At 37.2% G+C, this 22,645-nt stretch overlaps 1 protein-coding gene across 1 annotated transcript in view; it reads left to right on the forward strand.

Moving 5' to 3' along the window:
* Positions 1 to 22,645, forward strand: part of LOC119570620 (ribonuclease 3-like) — a 32,822-nt gene that overhangs the window by 2,872 nt on the left and 7,305 nt on the right. Inside the window, 20 exon segments of the mRNA XM_037918292.1 lie at positions 1 to 579; positions 802 to 1,002; positions 1,329 to 1,424; positions 2,550 to 2,611; positions 2,614 to 2,803; positions 3,156 to 3,304; positions 3,570 to 4,075; positions 5,077 to 5,244; positions 5,458 to 5,647; positions 5,780 to 5,896; positions 6,036 to 6,179; positions 7,049 to 7,199; positions 7,945 to 8,152; positions 8,462 to 8,595; positions 8,851 to 8,963; positions 9,252 to 9,429; positions 9,603 to 9,777; positions 15,800 to 15,943; positions 16,115 to 16,324; positions 16,926 to 17,087. The exon segment at positions 1 to 579 is cut by the window's left edge and continues 232 nt beyond it. Of these exon segments, the coding sequence (XP_037774220.1) occupies positions 1 to 579; positions 802 to 1,002; positions 1,329 to 1,424; positions 2,550 to 2,611; positions 2,614 to 2,803; positions 3,156 to 3,304; positions 3,570 to 4,075; positions 5,077 to 5,244; positions 5,458 to 5,647; positions 5,780 to 5,896; positions 6,036 to 6,179; positions 7,049 to 7,199; positions 7,945 to 8,152; positions 8,462 to 8,595; positions 8,851 to 8,963; positions 9,252 to 9,429; positions 9,603 to 9,777; positions 15,800 to 15,943; positions 16,115 to 16,324; positions 16,926 to 17,087 (3,877 nt within the window).

A 22,645-nucleotide genomic window follows, 5' to 3' on the forward strand; every position in this document is an offset into this window, starting at 1 on the left:
TCCCCCTGATCACTATGCTGTAGCTCCTCAGACCTCCATGCCAAACCAGTATAATGTTCCTCAGCACAGTGTACCCCAAGGCCCTCCCTCAGGCACCCCCTCAGGCCTGCCATCTAATGGGCATTTTGGTCCCCCTCCAGTGAGGTCATGTCCTGGACCTGTTGGCATTCCTCAGTGCCCCTCAGTTGGCACATCTGGACCCCTCTCACTTACGCAGTTTCCGCCTCCAGGGCCTTCACCTGGCCCACCTCCTGGCCCAGGCTATGTTGGAACCCCCATGTATGGGTGGGGAGTGTCTCCTCCTCCTTCTTCACAAATGGTGCAGACTGGCCAGCCTCCTCCTGGCTCTGCTTGGGGTGGTGTCAGCCCAGGGGATATACATCACCAGACGTGGCAGGGATCTGATTGGGATTCAGAGAGACCTCATAGACCTCACACTGAAGACCTTACAACAAGGTCTGGTATTGATCGAAGTGGCGTACCATCAAGAAACAGCTACAGGGGGAATAGCAGAGGTAGAGACCATGACTCTTCTATCCATGGGCAAGAGAGGTCTTCTCAGGTTTCTTCAAGGTCAGGGTAAGGTTGGCTTTGCAGTTCGCAGAATTTTGTGCTTATCCACTGATTACATGTTAAATGTGAATTAACATCATTGTGTGTACTAATAGAAATTTGATATTTACCTCCTCTTTAGTCAAGACCATTTTAATAATTCATAATTATTATTTTTTTAAAGTTAAAACAGTATAAAAAAATCAAAATTAGATTGGAAGACTATTAATCACTTGTATTTGACCACAGGTATGAAGATGATCTTTGTAGCATAGACTCAAGATACAAGGAGAATAGAAGCTACTCTGATGCTTACTCTAGCAACGGATGGCGTGATAGACACGGCAGGAGGAGGAAAAGGTCAAGAAGTCCTTCTGACTACTCATCTAGAAGAGTAGAGTCAAGAAACCGCACAGAGCCTCGAAGGTGTTCAAGGGATTCTCGCGAAAGGTGGGATATGTGTATGAAATTAGAGAATATAGTAAGGTACTGCATAACTAGTTTCTACTTTAGTGTAGAGGTTGACATTTTATGTCAGATTAGCAATGAGATATTGTTGACTTGAAACCATTTTAATTACATTAGGGTTTGTACTCTTTCTCATATCTCACATTTTCTTATGCCATACCAATTCTTGATATATTTTATTGATTTAATTTATATGTCAGCACATGAGCCTTGATTGATATAGTAGTATATAAGACATAGTAGATATGTCAGTATGTAATTTATAGTTTTAAAAAATATGGAATCAATCTTCATGTTATGTATTCCAGATCTCGGTATGACAATGATCGTAAAGAACGGTATTCAAGGAGTCCTGGATCTCATTCTCGTTCAAGTTCTCGACCTTTGTCCCCAGAAAGGAAGAGGTAAGTTATAGGATTGAAAAAGAGAGAAAATTCAGAATGAATGAATGAGGAAGTATTTAAGTTAGGATTGAGTGATGTAGGGAATGGGTTCATAGGTTTGAGTATATGTCATCATCATCATCATCATCATTATCAATCAATAATAATCATCAATCATCATCATCATCATCAGAGTTTTAGTGTGAGTCAGCAGGTGAAGTGTGTTCAGTCTGGCTCTTTCTAGGGCAGTCTTCTATTCTGACCAGTCATGAGGATCAGAGCTTCAGAGATCTTAGTCTTTCTCTTGAGCGTTTTCTCAGGTCTTCTTGGGTGCATTGGGTCCCTTCTTACCTTTGACTTGGAAGACTGCTTTGCTAAACCCATTGGATCTGGGTGCCTTGCTGCCTGCATGTGGCCCAAAATCTGGGTATTAGGCTTATTTGAATGGTGACTCTACCAGGTGTGCGTTGTCAATACTCCTTGTGTCCGCCATGCAGTTTTGCTATCTCTTTTTCTGCATGTATGTTTTTTGCTTGTTTGCCATTTTCCAGGAACTTTATTTGTCATTTGATATGCTATACCAAGATGGCAATAGACTGTTTCCCTTGCCCTAGACTCAATATTATCTCTCTTGGTAGTCTATAACTCTTCATTAACAATAACAGTAAGTAACATTTTGTTATTTGTGTCTTTTTTTCATAATATTCAGTTTTCTGTAATACACCCTGTGCCACCAGCAGCAGGAATAGAATCCTGAGTATGGAAATAGTGTCCTCCCAGTCATGGCAGGTACAAATGTGATACATTCCACACTTGTTTAACAATGGAAATAAAGCAAGAACACCTTCCTAAATGCCCACTAAGTCTAATCACCCTCGAAGAGCTCTGTGAATTCATGGCAAGTCAGTTAGGTTTATCTCTCTGTCCTTCAGCCAAAATTCACATGACAGCAAATTCATATTACCCTGACCCTCAGCCAAATTTTTTTATGACCTATTGGTCACGATATCCGGATCTAGGGGATAATCTAGGTTCTGGTGTCTTTGAAATATATGATAAAACTTAAAGTCACAGGGAACCTGAAAAATCCCCAGCACCAAACTTAGCTTCTGTAAACACTTCAAGCAATCACAATTCCTTTTTCAGATCACGTCCCTCCTGGAGCCCTGACAGGCACAAGTCACGAAGCCCCGTCAAAGAGGTGGGTAGTAAAGAAAAAAAAGGAGTGCAGTGGACCTCCCCCCCGAAGAGAAGGAGGAGTGCGAATCCCTGCCAACTATACAAGAAGAGGAGAAGTCTAAGCCTGCGTCAAAGGAGGAGGAACTAGAGGAAGAAGAGGATGTGAAGGCTGCATGGGTGCGCTCAGCTCCTGCCGATCTTTATTACCAGCGTGATGAGAAGTAGGTTTATCTCTTTCTTCTTCATCTTTTTACCTCACCTCTTGATATCTCTAATTTTAAAAGATTTATTTAGATTTTGAAGTGCTTCTTAAAAATACTTATCCACATTTCATTTTAATAAAAAAAAAATCTCCTTTCATTGCTGCTATGTGCTGTTGAATATCATAAATGTTGAAAGACGAGATCTACCATGGGTGGCCATTATATCTATATAACTACTAATATATTTTTTAAAAGTTTACTCACACTGTTATTTTCATTAGATCTATTTCCTGTATATTTATAATAACCGATGGACATACTGAAGCATTTTTGTAACATGTATTTCTGACAATTTTGAATTTGTATTTAGGAATCCATTAGTGATGCGTGCAACGAAGAAGCTAATGTCGCTTTGTGAAGTAGTTGAAGAAAAATTGATAATGAGAGGTACTAGAATACGAGAAGAAAAGAGGAAGGCAAGGGAAAAGAAGGAACAGCAAGAGCAGCATCAGGCAATAGGTAAGGATAGTATAGAAAAAAAAAAAAAAAGAGTTGAATATTTTAAAGATTTTATATTTCATATCCTTTATAAATGGCTGGGCTATTTAAACTGAGTAGGACAACCTTGCCTTCAGAGGCTTTGGCATTATAATCCAGTCAGTGTTTCTTTATCTAGTCATCAATCCAAATTTATTCCTAAGTATGTATAAATATTGTCTTTAGAATTTGCAGTCTGTGTTAATATTGATTAAACACTGATAATTGTTTTATTTCTGAAATTTAGCATGCAGAAATGGGTGTTTGAGCCTTAAAAAGGACAAAACCAAGGAACAAGATGGAGAGACCAGAGAATCATCAGCAGAGAATAATGTACCAGAAAACAGCACCGGCACAAAGGGCAAGGAGTCGGGGGAGGAATGCAATGGCATCACCACAAAGGAAGCTCAGGAGGATGTGGAGACAGCCAATAATTCCGATATTGCTTCTTTAGAGGTGGAGATAGTGAAGAACCCCTCTTCAGAAGGCATTCTTTGTGAAAGTGTAGGAGTAAAGTGTAAGCACAAACACAAGCACAAACACAGGCATATAAACAAGGAAAACAATGACAAAGATTCAGAAAAGGGCGACAGTAGCAGCAACAGCAGCAGTGATAGTGATAGTGACAATAGCAGTAGTAGTGACGATGATGATGATGACAGTGAGATGGACAGAATTGCCAAGGAGCTGGAAAAGAAACGAAACCATCCTGATCGGTTGCATCCAGAGCTGTGGTTCAATGATCCAGGAGAAGTGAGTTCTGGTTTCTTTTTCTAGGTCAAAGAATTACTTGGTTCCAGGTCTTAGATCACTCTATTAAGAGGTTATCAATTCAATGCAAGTTTTTAATCCCTAAGGAATGAAATATGAAATTTGTCAGATGCTCATATGTTGGAAACATAGGCAAAAGGCATCAAAAATAATTTTACATGGTAACTTTTCCTTTTCGTTTATTACACAGTTTGGGTCTTGCATTTCCTCCATCCTCTTCACTCACATATCTCTGCATTTTCCCATCTTTTAGGGGTTTATTGATGGTTAATTCTTGGTACTAAATCATGTTAGATTTCTTTGGCAGTGAAAGCTTTTCATGTTATGTGGATTTTCCTTTCTGTACATTCAAGATTATTGAAAAATTATGAAAGTTTTTGCCAATTTTTACAAAACACAAGATATAAAAATTTTACTTTTATACATTCCTATACAGCATTTATTCATATTTTACTGGCCAACTTTTCCATAGACAGCTATTAACCCAATGCCACAGGAAAATGCTGTGCTTGTTTTTTATTTTTTTGTGAAATGTCTCTGCACATAGATGGCTCTATTAGTGCTTAGCTGTAATGAAGTCAATTAGTAGACCTTGTGACATTACCTGATTTCACCTTTCCTTGAATTGGCGGGAATTTTTTTTTTACTAATGCTATGAATATCGATGGTGATATATTTTTTTATAGACATTATAATTACTATAATGTTATAAACATTACTAATAGCAATATAAAATAATGTAAAATATTTTTGTAAATCAAGGAAAAGAATAAACTGGTGAGACAGGCAGTATTCATAATTGGCTGATTGGTGACTTAGTACAAGTGTAGCCATCTATGTGTAAAAAACAATTAATAAAGTAAACTCAAAGTGGTGGGCATGTATGTACTTGCCATGCCTGGCGGCATTGGGTTCAGAAACAAATCACAGCATGAATGACCTCTTCAGATGTTTGCATTCTTATCTTGTTTTCTCCTTTGCAGATGAATGATGGACCTCTTTGCCGATGCTCCTTGAAGGCCCAACGCTCTGGCATCCGTCATGGGTATTATGTTGGAGAAGATAGCTTAAAGCCATGTGACCCCTGGACAAATAATGCTGATCATCTTCACCATTATCTCATCACAATATCTCCACCCACTAATTTCTTGGTAGGTTGGCATAACACATAGTTATGTGTGATTAAGAATTATTTAGAGTGAACGATGGTAGTTCTCTATAATATATAGATTTGGCTGTATAACTTGTGTTTCTGGATTATGTCAATGAATGAGTGAAGAATATATAATAGATTGTTATTGCAGCATGTTATAGTGTGAATATTTAATGTTTACTAAGACTAATCAAAGATTTTTCTCCAACAGATCAAGACTCCTACTGTGATTATGCATGATAGCCATGAGTTTATATTTGAGGGTTTCTCATTGCTCTCACACAACCCTCTTGAAGAAGTTCCCACATGCAAGGTCATTCGTTTCAATATTGAGTACACCATCCTCTACCTACAGGAAAAGATCCCTGATAATTTTTGTGTCCGAGAGTTGGACATATTCTGTAAGTAACTAAAGTTTCAGATAAATGTTATTGATAACTGAATGTAAATAGCATTCCAGACAGAATATTTACTGTTGCATAAATGGTTGTCCATGGGAATGAATCTTTTGTAAATGTTGAATTCATTTACAGATAAGTATCTCTTTACCGAACTGTTGGAACTTGTAGACTTGAACCTCCATGCCATGGGGGATCCGGATGGCTGTCCACGATTCCATTTTATGCCGAGATTTGTCAGGAAGTTGGCAGGTCTGTTGTTGAAGAATATTCAACTAGAAATCATGTTATGTGCAAGATTGGATCAAGATTGTGGATTTTACAATTCAGGTTGCAAACTTTTCATGCTGATAGTGTAGGTTATAGTAATAATGCTTGAATATTATTACAGATAATGGCAAGGAGATTCTTTCAATGAATGAAGTGTTAACATACTTGCTTAAGAATAGTGGGCCACTTGTACAACCAGAGGACTTAGCACAACTTTTGAGTATGTCCCAGTATCAGTGGCAGAATTATGCTGACCAGCTGAAAGGTATGCATATGTATAATCCCCCCCTTCTTTTCTTTTTGTGCATGTGGGTGTGTTAGCTGGTTGCACAGAATTTTGAGTAACTGAATTAAGAATATGAGTAATAGTACCAGAAAGAATAAGGTGGATGGAGGAATACACAATAATGTAATTTTAGCACATTTGGCATTTTGTAAAAGGAAATTCAATTTGATATATGAAGCTGACACTGATCAGTTTATTGTAAGCATAGTAACAACTGATCTCAATAACTAGTTCAAGTATATAACTTCTAATATTGACAGTAATAACAGTAATGATGATGATAATATATTATTATTATTATCATTATTATCATTTTTTTTATTATCATCATCATCATTATGAGGATCATTATCATTATTTTTATTGTCATTATTATTATAATTACATCACTGTTATGGTTGTTTTAATTATGGTAATGATAATGATAACAGTAGTGAAGATGATTATCATCATGAATGTCATTAATAATATTAAAAATTATGATAATAAAAGAATAGCAATAACAACAACAATAAAAATAATGATGATTATAACAATCATAGTGATAATAATAACAATAAAAGTAGTATTAATAATAACAGTGAATATCAATGATAATGATAATAATGATAATTATAATGTCAGTAATAAAGGAAAAAAATATATATTAATATAGAAAATAATAAAGCTATAACAAAAAACACAATAATAATTGATAATAACAGTAATAATAATAATAATGATTATGATGTTAATGATCATGATATTGATAATTTTTTTCTTCTTCTTCTTCTTCTTCTCCTCCTCCTTCATCTTCTTCTTGTTCTTCTTGTTCATGTTCTTCTTCTTTTCCTCCTCCTCCTCCTCAGGAATGGTCGTCACTTGTCCCGGCATGAAGCCCTGCAGCATCCGAGTCGACCAGCTAGACAGAGACCAGGTTAGCGAAGAGACCATCAATTACCCCGTCATTGTGCATTTTGGGATCCGGCCGCCGCAGCTTTCCTATGCCGGGAATCCTGAGTGAGTCCTCTGGGAGTTCGTATGCGGTGTTCTCCAGTTTGGTCTGTTTATCTTGTTTGTGGATTTTTTTTTTCTTTTCTTTCTTTCTTTCTTTCTTTCTGTAACTTCTTTATTTATTTATATATCATGTTTGTTATATATATTATAATTATATACTGTATCTATTGCATACATTATATGTATAATTTTATATTTTGTATATTATATATATTAAATTTATTGTATCTATTATATATTTATATATGTAATACATACAATATATTTAATATATATCATACATATATTAAGTATATGGTATCTGTTAAATATGTTATATATATTATACTTCTTATATATATTGAATATGGTATATATTATATATGTTATGTATATTGTATATGTTACGTATATTGTATATGTTATATACATTGTATATGTTTTACATATTGTATATGTTTTTATTTATATATATATATATATATATATATATATATATATATATATATATATATATATATAATATATATATATTATATATATATATATATATATATATATATATATATATATATATATATATATATATATATATAAAAATATATATAAATATATATAAATAATATATATATAATATATATAAGTAAATATATAAGTATATATAAGTATATATAAGTATATATAAGTATATATACATATATATAATATATATATATATATATGTTTCATTACAAAGCTAAATTATAGGAGCTGTCCTTGAATTCTAAAGGTACCAGAAGGCGTGGAGGGAATACGTAAAATTTCGGCACTTGCTAGCCAACATGCCTAAGCCATCATTTGAGGACAAGAGGAGGTTGGAGGCAAAAGAGAACCGCTTGCAGGAGATGCGGATGACCTCTAAGATGAAGCGAGATGTGACTGTTGCTGTCTCTGCGCAGGGATTCTACCGCTCTGGGATTATGTGTGATGTTGTCCAGGTAGGATTAGTGTTAAGGGTATTAAATTCACTGACTTTGGATGTTTTGGTTTAGGAATGCTTGAAAACTAGTTATTATAGTATTTGTATGTATTTGTGTTAAAGATGAATGAACAGTAGTAGGGAAAGTGCAGCTGTTGTGGGTCACATAAGGCTACATATAATGCCCTATACCTTCAACAATTGAAAAATACGTTTGATGAAATGAAAAGGAAAAATGGGTAATTGCCATCATGAATTTAATTGTTATATTAGTTATCCCCATACTGGTCACCTTTATCTGTATAATTTTATTCTCTTTCACCCTCAGCATGCCATGTTGCTCCCTGTGTTGGTATGTCACCTGCGCTTCCACTGTTCACTAGAGGTCCTAGAAGAGAGAATCCTGTACAAATTCCGCACGAGGTTTCTTCTGCAGTTGGCTCTTACCCACCCCTCCTACAGGTGTGGCATTTAAGTTGACTGATATGAGATGTTGCAAGAATCAAATAGCTACTGACTGAGCAGTATCATCAGAATTTTTGTGATATTTGACATTTATGTGATGCTGGAGTGTTTTGCTTGGTGTATATCTCTTTGTAAGTCATTTGTTGTAAAGTATTACAATATATATTCCAGTACTAGTTATTGTGCAGTAAGAGTGTATTTAAGATATTAGTGTGTCTGCTGCTCTAAATGTATGCATTTAATTGCTTTCAGAGAAAACTTTGGCACAAATCCTGATCACGCCCGGAACTCGCTCACAAATTGTGGAATACGGCAGCCTGAATATGGGGATAGAAGAATCCATTATATGAATACCCGCAAAAGGGGTAAGTATGGGTAGTAAAAGCTGGTTGATTGAATGAGAAATGTTTTAAGATGGAAATAGCAGTTTGTGAAAGAAAACTGAAAAATAAGAGATAAATCTAATACAAGAAGGAAATTATGCTATCATTCAAGTAGAATTACTATATTAGTATATGTCTTTACACCATTAATGCAGATCAGGCTAGGGCTAGACAGACGGGCATTTAGGAATTGCTTTTAAATAAGTTGTTTCACTAATTCCATAGTATTAATCAACTTTATGCAGCACACCCTATTACTTTTCTCAACAGGCATAAACACACTGATAAACATCATGTCTCGTTTTGGACGCAACCTTGAGACGGAGAGCAAAATCACACATAATGAACGTCTGGAGTTTCTTGGTGATGCTGTGGTAGAATTTCTTACCTCCATTCACTTGTTCCACCTCTTCCCCAGTCTAGAGGAAGGTGGCTTGGCAACTTACAGGTAGGATTCCTTTTCCTTCTTGTGTAGTTTGGAGCATATGTATCATTGGTAAATTACTGTATATAAATGTGTACAATAGTACTTTTAAGAGAAATTGCTAGATACAGGTAATCATAGCTGTGACTGATAGATGTACAAGTTATACAATTGGACTATTTTTACTCATTTAACAGGGCAGCTATTGTCCAGAACCAACATCTAGCAGTGTTAGCAGAGAAGCTTGGACTGGACCAGTTCATGCTGTATGCTCATGGCTCTGATCTGTGTCATGATTTCGAGCTGCGTCATGCAATGGCCAACTGCTTTGAAGCTCTCATGGGAGCCATTTTTCTTGATACTGGAATAGAGGTACAGAATAGATATTTGTTGAACCTTCACATAGTTTTAGTTATAAAAGGGATTAAAGGAATTTATTTTAGACCTAACCTAAAAAAAGTATGAAACCAAAGAATTGGTTGTAAGTACAAGGGTGGAATTAAGAGAATTGTGAACTGAGAAAATATAAGTGATAAAGTATAACACTTCATTGAATCTTTTTACTAAGAATTGTGACAACCTGTTGATCTTGAACTAGAGTGCATCAAGGTGAATTCTTTCATGCCGGCAGGTTTTTATAGGCCATCCAAATATATATGTATTTATATATATATATATATATATATATATATATATATATATATATATATATATATATATATATATATATATATATATATATATATATATATATATATATATATATATATATATATATATATATATGTATGTATGTATGTTTTTATATGTGTGTATATATATTTATGGGGCCGCGGTGGCCGAATGGTAGGAGCGTCGGACTCAAGACTGTCACGACGGCAGTCTGAGTTCGAGGGTTCGAGTCACCGACCGCTGCGTTGTTTCCCTTAGGCAAGGAACTTCACCTCGATTGCCTGCCTAGCCACTGGGGGACCAAGTCAGCCCAAGTCAGTGCCGGGTAAATAGAGATGGTGACTCGATAAAAAAAAAAAAAAAAAAAAAAAAAAAAAACACCGGGCGGAAGGCAATGGCAAACCACCGCTCTAAATTGCCAAGAAAAAATCATGGAAGCACATGATCGTCAAGGCTGCGGTGGTCGAATGGTTAGAGCGTCGGACTCAAGACTGTCACAACGGCAATCTGAGTTCGAGGGTTCGAGTCACGGACCGCCGCGTTGTTTCCCTTGGGCAAGGAACTTCACCTCGATTGCCTGCCTAGCCACTGGGTGGCCAAGTCAGCCCAAGTCAGTGCTGGTCCCAAGCCCGGATAAAATAAGAGAGAATGTTACCTAAAAAGGTAACACCGGCACTCTCCGTGGAAAGGAACTGGGGACCCTACCACGTACTCACTCCAAGAGCATCACAACGTGAAAACTGCAATTGAGCATCATGCTGTGACCACGGCGGCTCAGACATGAACCTACCGTTAAATGAATGAATGAATATATATTTATAGATATGTGTATATATATATATATATATATATATATATATATATTTACATATATGTATTATATTTATGGGGCCGCGGTGGTCGAATGGTTAGAGCATCGGACTCAAGTCTGTCACGACGGCAATCTGAGTTCGAGGGTTCAAGTCACCGGCCGGCGCGTTGTTCCCTTGGGCAAGGAACTTCACCTCGATTGCCTACCTAGCCACTGGGTGGCCAAGCCAGCCCAAGTCAGTGCCGGGTAAATAGAGATGGTGACTCGATAAAAACACTGGGCGGAAGGCAATGGCAAACCACCGCTCTAAATTGCCAAGAAAAATCAAGGAAGCCCATGATCGTCAAGGCCGCGGTGGCCAAATGGTAAGAGCGTCGACCTATCACGCCGGCAATCTGAGTTCAAGGGTTCGAGTCACCGGCCAGCGCGTTGTTCCCTTGGGCAAGGAACTTCACCTCGAATGCCTACCTAGCCACTGGGTGGCCAAGCCAGCCCAAGTCAGTGCTGGTCCCAAGCCCGGATAAAATAGAGAGAATGATTACCTAAAAAAGGTAACACCGGCACTCTCCATGGAAAGGAACTGGGGACCCTACCACGTACTCACTCCAAGATCATCACAACATGAAAACTACAATTGAGTATCATGCTGTGACCACGGCGGCTCAGACATGAACCTACCGTTAAAAGAAGATTATATTTATATATGTATGTATTATTATTTATATGTGTATATATTATATATAAGTACATAAATATTTATATATATATTTATATATATATCTATATCTATTTGTATATATGTATGATATATATGTATACATATGTAGCTATATTCATATGTATGTACATATATTTACATGTATGCATATATATTTGTATATGTATATTTTATATATTTATAAGTATATATATTTATGTATATAATCATATATACATACATATATCACACACACACACACACACACACACACACACACACACACACACACACACCACACACACACACACACACACACACACACACACACACACACACACACACCACATATACCACACACACACACACACACACACACACACACACACACACACACAATATATATATATATATTATAATATATATATATATATATATATATATATATATATATACATATATATATATATATATATATATATATATTATATATATATATATATATATATATATAATATATATATATATATATATATATATATATATACATATATATACATATATATATATTTGTCCTGGGTAAGACAATAAAACTGCACCCTAGGGTTCCCTTGAACAAGGGATAGCACCCTATTAGCTCCCTATACAGGGTTGCGGTGAAAACTGTCGGCAGCAGGGCAGTGGATATCTGGTGAAAACACTTCAGTTCTACTGATTACTGTTTCACCAATAATATGTCTGACGTATTACAGTGTAACTCTTTTAAAAGCGGCAGAGATAGTTCCTCCTAATTAGTTGGAGACTGCGAGTTGAGAAGGAGCCTGGGGGATTCCACTCAACTTTTATTTTCTCCTGACAAACCTCTACACCAATGATTAAATACAGAAACGATAATTCATACCACATCGCCCGTCGCGTGTGTTATCAAGGGGCGCGTTAGTTAGTGGGCAATCAGGCTGACAATGTTAAACATGCATCTGGAAGACAAAGAAGATAAAGAAAACAGGTCCAATTAAGAAACACATTAAAAATCGGAACGTGGAACGTAAGGAAAATGAAGAGATGGGTAAATTACATACTGTCTGTAACGAAATGGATAGATACAACATTCAAATACTAGGAATAAGTGAGACCAATTGGAAAAGTAATGGAAGTTTCAAAACTAAAGAAAACAAGACAGTTTTTTTCTGGAAAAGAAGAAGGAAATTATAGTCACGGAGTTGCTATGATTCTCACGAAAAAAACTGCAAATGCACTAATTGGGTACAGCCCAATAAATGATCGCATTTTAAAAGTCAGAATACAAGCAAAACCTCATAATATTAGTATTATACAATGCTACGCACCAACCAATATTGCAAGTGATGAAGAAATGGAAATTTTTTATAACTCTCTCCAAGATACTTTAGACACAATCCCTAACAGAGATGTAAAAATAATCATGGGAGACCTCAACGCCAAAGTAGGAAAAAATAATCTAAAAAATTACACCTGTGGAAAATTCGGCCTTGGAGATATAGATGAAAGAGGTAAAGATTTTATTGAATTCTGTAGTACAAATTATTTAGTTATAACCAATTCATTGTTCCAACACCACCCAAGACACTTGTACACGTGGTTTTCACCAGACAAAAGAACATGCAACCAAATTGACTACATTGTGCTGAACCAAAAATGGAAGAGTTGCATAAAAAATTCCAAAACAAGACCTGGTGCCGACTGCAACAGTGACCACCAACTACTAACTATCGACTTTAAAATAAGACTCAAAAAGATGGAGCGTCCAATACCACCTCTAAAGCTCGACTACAAAACTCTTGATAACAATTACAGAATTGCAGTGTCAAACAAATTTGAAATACTCAATCAATGTGAAGATGATAAAACACCAAATGAGTTGTGGGAAGAAGGAAAAGAACTCCTGCTGAGCACTGCTTAGAAACTATCGCCAAAAAGAAAAAGACAAATTCCCCCTGGATATCTGAAAAAACACTAAGTGAAATTGAAACAAGAAGATGCCTAAAATAAAAAGGTATCAATAATCCAGTTGAAAAAGTAATTTACAAAAAAACAAAATACAAAAATTCAAAGATTATTGCGACAAGATAAGGAAAAAATATTTAAATGAACATTGCCAGAGAATTGAAAACTGTTCTATCAATAAGACAACTAAAGAACTCTACCAAGGAGTACGAAACATCACACGAAAATTTAAACCTACAATGGACACTATCAAAACTGAAGATGGACTTGTTTTATGTGATGGAAAAGAAGTCAAAGATAGATGGAATCAATATTGTTCCAACTTATACAAAAAGAATAAAAATCTAACAACAAACATTAATTAGACTCAATGACAGCGAGGATGAACACCGCCACTGCTGGACGAAGTTATAAAAGCCATAAAAGAAGTAAAGAATAACAAGAGCCCCGGAGTAGATGAAATAACAGCAGAACTAATTAAGAATGCTCTGTACAAAAATATGGAATGAAAGAAAATGGCCAGAAGACTGGGTAAAATCAGTCTTTACTCCCATACCTAAAAAAGGTGACGCACTCCAATGCAACAATAATAGGACAATTGCCTTAATAAGTCACAGCAGCAAAATTCTTTTGAAAATTATTGCTGAAAGAATGAAGTTGAAGTTAAGAGAGGAAATTGCAGACGAACAAGCGGGTTTTCGCCCTGGAAAAGGTACCAGAAACCAGATTCTAAATTTAAAATTGATCATAGAGAAAAACAGAGAACATCAAAAAGACCTATACCTGTGTTTCATCGATAGTGTGAAAGCTTTTGATACTGTTGATCACGATATCCTCTGGAATAACATGTACGATATGAAGTTTCCAAAAACACATCATCCAATTAATAAAAGCCTTGTATGACCAACAACAAGCAGCTGTAAGAACCACTTATGGGTTAACAGAATGGTTCGAAGTCAAACAAGGAGTACGACAGGGTTGCATTCTGTCTCCGCACCTCTTTAATATATATTCTGAAACAATTATGAGAGGTGCTCTAGAGAATTTTGAAGGAACTGTGGATGTTGGAGGATACAAAATATCAAATCTGAGGTACGCCATGATATAGTTTTGATTGCTAGCAGTATCACTGAAACTACAACAACTACTAGATAAAGTTAGAGAAGCAAGCGAAAAGGCTGGCTTGTTTCTTAATGCCAAGAAAACTAAGATCATGAAGATTCAAAGATAACCGGCAATGAACAATGATGAACATGTTACAATCAATGGAATGATTGTGGAAAATGTGAAAGAGTTCACTTATCTTTGAGCTGTTTTAACTAATACATATGATGATTCACCGGAGATAAAAAGAAGAATTACCATTGCCAAAAACGCACAATTGCTCTCAATAACATCTGGAAAGACCGAAGCATTACCTTACGGACAAAGCTGAGGTTATTGAACTCATTAGTTTTCCCAATTGCATCATATGGTTCTGAGTGTTGGGTGTTGAAGTAGATAGACAAGAAAAAGATCAATAGTTTTGAAATGTGGTGTTACAGACGAGTACTGCGTATTAGCTGGACAGAGAAGAAGACGAATGATGAAGTGCTGAGAAAAATAAATTGTAAAGACCGACTGTTGGACATCTTGAACAAGAGGAAATTAAAATTATTGGTCATGTAATGAGAAGTAAAAGTATTGAGAAAAACTTGCTGACAGGGATGGTGATAGGAAACAGAGGAAGAGGCAAACCGAAGACAAGACTGAACGACAATATCAAAGATATTTGCGGGCTGTCGATGGTATAAGTGGAAAGAAAAGCGTAAGATCGAGTTTAGTGGCGAAGGATGGTGGAGAGGTCCACGGCTGCTCAAACATGAGCATACCGTCATTTGATTGATATATATATATATATATATATATATATATATATATATATATATATATATACATGTATATATATTAATATAGATATATAAATATAGATATAAATATATATAATATAATAATAATATATAAGATATATATATATATATATATATATATATATATATATATATATATATATATATATATAAATAGGTATATATATATAAAATATATATAAATATTTATGTATACATATATATATAAATATACATATATGTATATTATATATATCTATATATATATATATATATGTTTATATATTTTTCTTAAACATTTTTGAGGAACCTGTTAATGATAATGGTGTTCTCACTTGCCAGGAAGCAGACAGTGTTCTAAGTTCGACCCTGTTTAAAGGTGAGGATTTGTTGCACAACATCTGGGTCAACTATCCCCCTCACCCAATACAAATGCAAGAGCCGCAGGGGGACCGAAAGTGGATCAAATCCTTCCCAATCCTTACTGTAAGTGGAGTGCAATTATATTATTTTTGTTAGTATCTGGTTTTAATTTTATTTGTGATGGGACCAGAGTAAAATGGAAAAGAAAATTAGTGATTCACAGGTAGCCTACAGAAGAATTGATAAGGACAGACAGAGAAACTGCAGTATTATACACTTCTTCCTTTTAACCAGAATTTATCCAAGTTTGAGGAGTCCATTGGTGTGCACTTCAACCACATCCGCCTGTTGGCTCGAGCCTTCACTGACCGCAGCATCGGCTTCAACAACCTTACTCTAGGATCAAATCAGCGTCTGGAGTTTTTGGGAGACACAGTCCTCCAGTTGGTGGCGTCTGAGTACTTATATAAATATTTTCCCGAACATCATGAAGGCCACCTCTCAGTAAGTGGCTGAAGCAATTATTAGTGCAGTTTTAAATGTGTAATGTCTGGAATGTGTAATAGTTTGTTTCTTTAGCAATATGTAACACCCATTACCCAGAAGGCTGTTATTATATAAAGTAAGTAGCTTAACATATACATATATGTTTATATTATATATGTGTGTGTGTGTGGGGGGGTGCATGTGTGCGTGTGTGCGTGCGTTCGCATGTTACAGTACACATATATACTTGATGAAAGATGAACAACACATCTAGTCTTTACCACAGTCCACTGCTCATTTATATCTATTAACTATCCCAGTTATCAGATGTGTGTGTGATGAACAATGGTTCGTTTTTTTATGTTATGAGCTGAACTGCTTAGTTGAATACTCTTGAGGAAATGGAATGTTGATACTGGAGCTATTAGCTATTAGTATTTTTCACAAAAAAAAAAAAAAAAAAAAAACATTTATATCATCTACTTCACCTGTTACAGGGCCATTATCCTCACTACAGTAGGTTTACTCTCAATAAGATGAATCCTGAGAGGTTGCTAAGGTGCCAATGATTGTTTATTTATGCCTTAGATTTAAATCTGTATTTCCACCTTTTTCACAGTTACTCCGTTCATCTCTGGTAAACAACCGGACCCAGGCTGTGGTATGTGATGACTTGGGGATGACAGCATATGCAATGTATTCACACTTGAAGACAGAGTTGAAAACAAAGGATCGTGCTGATTTGCTGGAAGCATTTCTTGGGGCCCTCTATATTGATAGGGTAAGTGTTGTGAAAGCTCCATATAATCTGATATCTATCGAAATTAAGTTACCTGCTTGGAGAATAGATTACCATCTTTAAAAAGTCAATGTTGTACTCCGATGTATACCAGATTTTTGTCAGGTAAGGATTTGATAATAACTATGGACCAGTTCAGTGTAAAGGCAGGAGGTGAAAACATTGGCATTCTCACTTGCTTCTTTTTTTATTTATTTATTTATTTTTATTTTTTTATTTATTATTTTTTTTTTTTGTCTTATCTTGTCTTGTCTTGTCTTGGCCCACTGGAGCTGGGATGGCATGACATACATGCCATGTCCACTGTAATTTTGAGCTTAGTCACCACTGGGTCCATTACTAGTACTACCTGTTTACCCTTTTCCTTATTTTTCAGAAAGATTTTAAAAAAATTCTTATTGCCATTATATAAATAATCTTGATGTCAATAAAAAAATAAGAGTAATGATATAATAGCTTTGGTAGCCAACAGCAAACTGCACATTTTCTCAGAGGTAAGAATGTGTTTATCATTACCTTTTATGTAGTTCTTTTGACTGGTAACAGGCTGTAGATGACTTAATTGTATGTAAAGTTATGATTTTGTATCATAAAAGAAACTAAATCTTGAAATAAAAGCTGAACGCTCAAGGTACAGTAATGCTCAGAAGAAAGTTCAAGTTCAGGCAGTAGTAAAAAAGTTTGATGAGCTGTACCATCAATCTTGTTGTATATGTTTGGTAAAAAAAAAATCATATCTCTAACCCTTTGCATCTAGGTGATGTGGACACCTTTTCATGAATAAATTTCTACAAGTGGCAGGTAACAGGAATGTCTCATCATAAAAAAAATTCTACAAGAAGCAGGTGACAGGAGTGTCTCATCATGAAATTTTTTTTACTGAGGGGTGGATGACAGGAATGTCTCATCATGGGAAATTGTTGTCAAATATAATAGGGACATCTTGTCATGAGTGCACAAAGCACTTGGAGTCAGATTGACTTGGGTTTGTTTGCGAAGATTTCACTGGTCCATGGGGATGAATTTTACTAGCCATCAACCATGCCTAAGAGAGGGCCATCTTCAGGAAGGCTTCTATTTTCACATGAGGAACCTATTCCTTCCAGCTGTTACCAGTGGTGTAGAAAATTTCAGAAAATTTAATAATATAAAAATATATAAAAAGAACTCAATAACACAATGTTACCTATTATTACTGTCAATGCACAGAGTATAAGCTACCTTGAGAGTTAACATGAAGTCTGCTCAAAGAAAACTCTATTATCATCTGAATATAACATAACAACTGACAAATATAGACCCCAGAAAATGGCAAAGAAGCAAAAATGTGTCTGCATAAAATTTCTAATTGTATTGCAAAGAGGGAGGCAAGGAGTGCATGAGTGTTCATGTGGGACAGGCCTACCAGAATCTAAGGTTAGACCTCTGGGCCTGCAAACCACATTCCTTGGAGAGTGGCTTGTAGGCCCAGTAGTTATAATATAATTGATTTACTTGACACATGATATTCTCAGGAGAGTGCTATTTGATCTATAGGATTCAATTTTTGTATAAAAGAGTAGAGAATGAGAAAGACTGATTTGACAGATGAAGAACAAATTCACAATTTAACAAGTCTTGTCATTTATTCTAGTGAAATCTTACAAAAGTAACATTTTAAAAGAAAATCCTTATATTGGCTCATTTGTTACTGATTACTTCATGTAAAAAGACATGGAATTAATCTTTGAAAGTGGGCCAAGAGAATTTCTGGATGTGTAATTATGCATGTGCTGTCATATTGAGACTTGGAACACTCCCATGATTTGTTAACAAGAGAAACAGACTTCAAACAGCTGGGGCCACCAAGCATAACTCCCAGATAAATGACTTTTTGTATGGCTAAGGTCACAGCAGTTCCATGAAAAGCTAGAACTGGCTTCTGTATACCACTCTTTCTGTAGGACCATCTACCATAGTCTGCAGAAGTGAAGGGAAATGGGGAAGTCGGGATTATAGGGAAAGGTTCCAAATACAGCTTTCACTGGAGAACATTGCTGCTCTGTGGAAGCTAGAGAACCCAAAGAATAACTATAGCTAATGGGGTTAATGGTTAAAAGCAAGATAAATGTGCTAGACATCTAAGGTCATGTAGCACTAAAGTTAATGTTAGGGAAGGGTGGTTGAGTTATTTGATTAGTTGTCTAAGTGGGCAAAGGGTTGGTGAGTGAAAGGGTTTTAGGGTCGGGTATGGTAAGGAGTTAGATTAGATGAAGAAAAATGTATGCGGTTTGAGGAAAGAGAATAGGTTTGTTGAAGCAAAAAGTGTGGGATTCTGTAAGGATGTCTGATAGGTTGGGAGGTCAGTGAAGGGGGGATAGGTGGGGAAAGCAGAGGTACGAGTTGTTCAAACGTGGGCACGGCAGTAGGATGTGTGGGATTGGAGTGTCTGGGGTGTGTTTTGACTTTATGAGATTTAATGATTTACATAGGGATTCACGTGCGTAAGGAGGGAGGGGAAAGGGGATAGAGGGGATGGTGGGGGGTTAATGTGGGCGGCGGGGTTGGGGGGGGGGGGGTATGGGCTGTGTTGGGAGGGGGTAGGAGGATAGGGTGTAGGGGGGGATATCATTAGGAGGAGGATGGATATCAGCAGTTACTTGGAGGGGAAGGGAGGAGTTGTAAGATTTGGAGGTTGAGTGTCAGTTTTCATTGGGTTTAATCTTGAATATTTTCAATGGTTTCTTCTCTTCTGAGTTGGTTCGGGAGTTTTGGGGGATAAGGATTTCTTGTGAAGGGGGGAAGAGAGGAATGGTGTCTCAAGCATAGGAGCAAAGGAAGGTGGAGGTGATTGTGTGGTAGGGGAAGAGGGGGTGGAACGTTTGTTCTGTCTGTTACGGGTAGTGCGAGGAGGGAGAGGGAAGGTTTTGGGGATTGTAGTGGTGATTGAAGTATCTGTAGTAGAGATTGGAGTGTCGGATTTAGGATGGCAAAAGAGTTTGACGGGGGAAGGTGGAGGTAGAAGAGGGGGGGTTAGATGTAGGAGGGGGGGGGTTTTAGGAGAATTGGTAGAATGAGCAGTATTACTGGAGTAAGGAGTAAGGGAGAAACCACGTCGACGTGCTTCTTGTCTGGCTTCGCGTAGTGTGAGTCCAAGTTTGAATCTGAGAGTTGCTACCTCAGACTCAAATTTATAGGTGGACAACCCCTATAAAAATACATTAGGGGGGCCGCCACAGTTGGCACATGTGCGTGATTGTGCAGGACAGTTAGATCGGGTATGGCCAGGTTGGGCACATAGTGGGCATCTGGCTGTGGAAGGGCAATGTTTGGCTGGGTGCCTAGACCCCAAACAATTTTGGCACTGACGTGGAGGGGGTTGGTATGGACGAACAGGGAGATTCTCCTCCTATGTAAAAACGTAAAGGGAAGGTCATGCCTACGGAAGGAAATTTTTGGCTGTGTTAGGGGGTTTTTCTTTCGATGACCTCTAGGGGAATGGAGTAGCATTGTACTGATGTTGCATCATAGCCCTGTGAGACAGGCAAGTAGATCTTCTCCACAATCTGACTAATCTTTGTCATAGATTGGGCAATTTGCTGGGGAGATTGAAACTGTTCCGGTGCAAGTATTGAGGTTGGATGGGGTTCTGCAAGGATGGGTTTACCATATATGTCTTTAGTTTTGTTAATGCTATAGCTTGGTTTTCGGATTTTTACTGGACAAGACGGGAGCGGTCGGGTCGGCTACGGAAAGAGACTTTACCTACTTGTTTTTGGAGACATTGTTGGAAGAAAGGGTGTTGTCAGAGTAGGGAGCGTGGGAGGATCACGAAAAAATGGGTCCCATTTGGCTGTGCTGAAGAGGGTTTATTCAAAATTGTTGTAGAGATAGGGGTAGTCGAAGGGCGGGGGCGTGACGAAGATGGATAGTTTTAAAGGGGAGGTAGTGTTATGGGGAGGTGGGCAATAGGCTGTAAGGTATTAAAAAAGGGAGGACGAGGTGGTTGATGTGGAGGTTGTGGGGGTAGATGTGTTGAAGTTGAGAAGGGTTGATTGTTGGCTACTGTACTATAGGTATTGATGAGGGGGTAGTTATTGCAGTGTTCGGAGCCGTGGGCAAAGGAGAGCCCGGGGTCAGGGAATCTGGTGGTTACATCGTTGGGGCTATTTGAATAAAGGGGCAAGCCTCATTGCCCCCAATAGTGGGGATAAGTTTTCATTACTGGCCATGGTAAGCCTGGATTATGTTGGGGATAAAAACAGTCCACCCCTCAGGGTCCCCTTGAGGGGTAAGGGCTAGATAAACTAAATCCCGGGAATACCGTGCCCATAGGTCCCTCAGGCCGTTCAGGACTGGCACAAAGTCAGCCTTTCATCCTTTCAGCACGGCTCTCACACCTTAGGAGGTGAATAGCAGAAGGGGTTTGGTGAAGGACAGAAAAAGAAAGTGGGAAGGAAAATAAAGACCATGCAAATTTGTTGAGTCGAGGGTGAGTCCCAAGGTTGGGGGTTCCCCATCATTGGGTCCCAGTCTCCGCCTCCTAAGCCCCCCCACGACAACAACAGGCAAGGGATTGGGGGGCTATAGCTAAGAATCAGGATTTGAATCCTCACTGAAATATTAGAATCACAAATGAAGCAATGAGTCCAATGAATCCTGTATACCATCACCATTGAACAGAAATCAACAAGGATGGATTAGGCAAAAGAAAAAGCTGGCCAGGCTTAGTGGAGGGATATGCACAGCACTATTCCCGTGATGAAAACTGGATGTATCATTGTGACCCCCAAAAATAATGGACAATCTGGTAAAATAGGTGTATAAAATCATCCTCTGATATTCAGGAAGTCTAAGAGTATGGTAAAGGTAATGGTTGTGAGCTCATTCTGTTTAAAATTTGAAGTCATGTAGCCATTGGCCACAGGTTTACAACACTTTGTCTTCCCAAGCTGCTGAAGATGCTGAAGGAGAAACAGCCCAGCAGCAGCATCAAGATCTTCATCTTCTACATGAATGATAGGGTGTGCTTGCTTTTGCACATCAGTGGGCTTTTTGAAGGAACAAAGGGAAAGATGCTGGGCCATTTCCTTTCCACAGTCCAGACTTGACTGCTTGCAACCCTTTTATGATCATTAAATCCAAAAGAAGAGTTTTGAGCAAGGAGGGTTCAGAACCCTGAAGTTGCTTTGACAGAGTACACTAATATTGTGGAATTTGGCCCGAAGAGACCTTATGCTGAGGGCCCATTAGAAGTGGTTGAGGTTTCAGCTTTTTGTAGAGTTTTCTGGGAAGTACTTTAAAATACAGTAAATCTTTTCTTTAAGGACAAAAGGAAGTTTTCGAAAATCGAAAACACGTTACAGTATTTTTTTTCTTCTATATGCACATCTGCCCTCATCGGGGTTTTCAAAGCACAAACCTTTAGGAGGTTCACTTTGATAATGTTTATACCATATTTGATTATTTTCCCTTCATAATTTTAGTAAGCATGTTATAATAAACCTATAAGGAAATGCTCAAGCACACAAAAATGCAGTTGCAGCGGACACAGATTGTGG

Source organism: Penaeus monodon, chromosome 4 (assembly GCF_015228065.2).
Source record: "Penaeus monodon isolate SGIC_2016 chromosome 4, NSTDA_Pmon_1, whole genome shotgun sequence".
Classification (NCBI taxonomy): Eukaryota; Metazoa; Arthropoda; class Malacostraca; order Decapoda; family Penaeidae; genus Penaeus; species Penaeus monodon.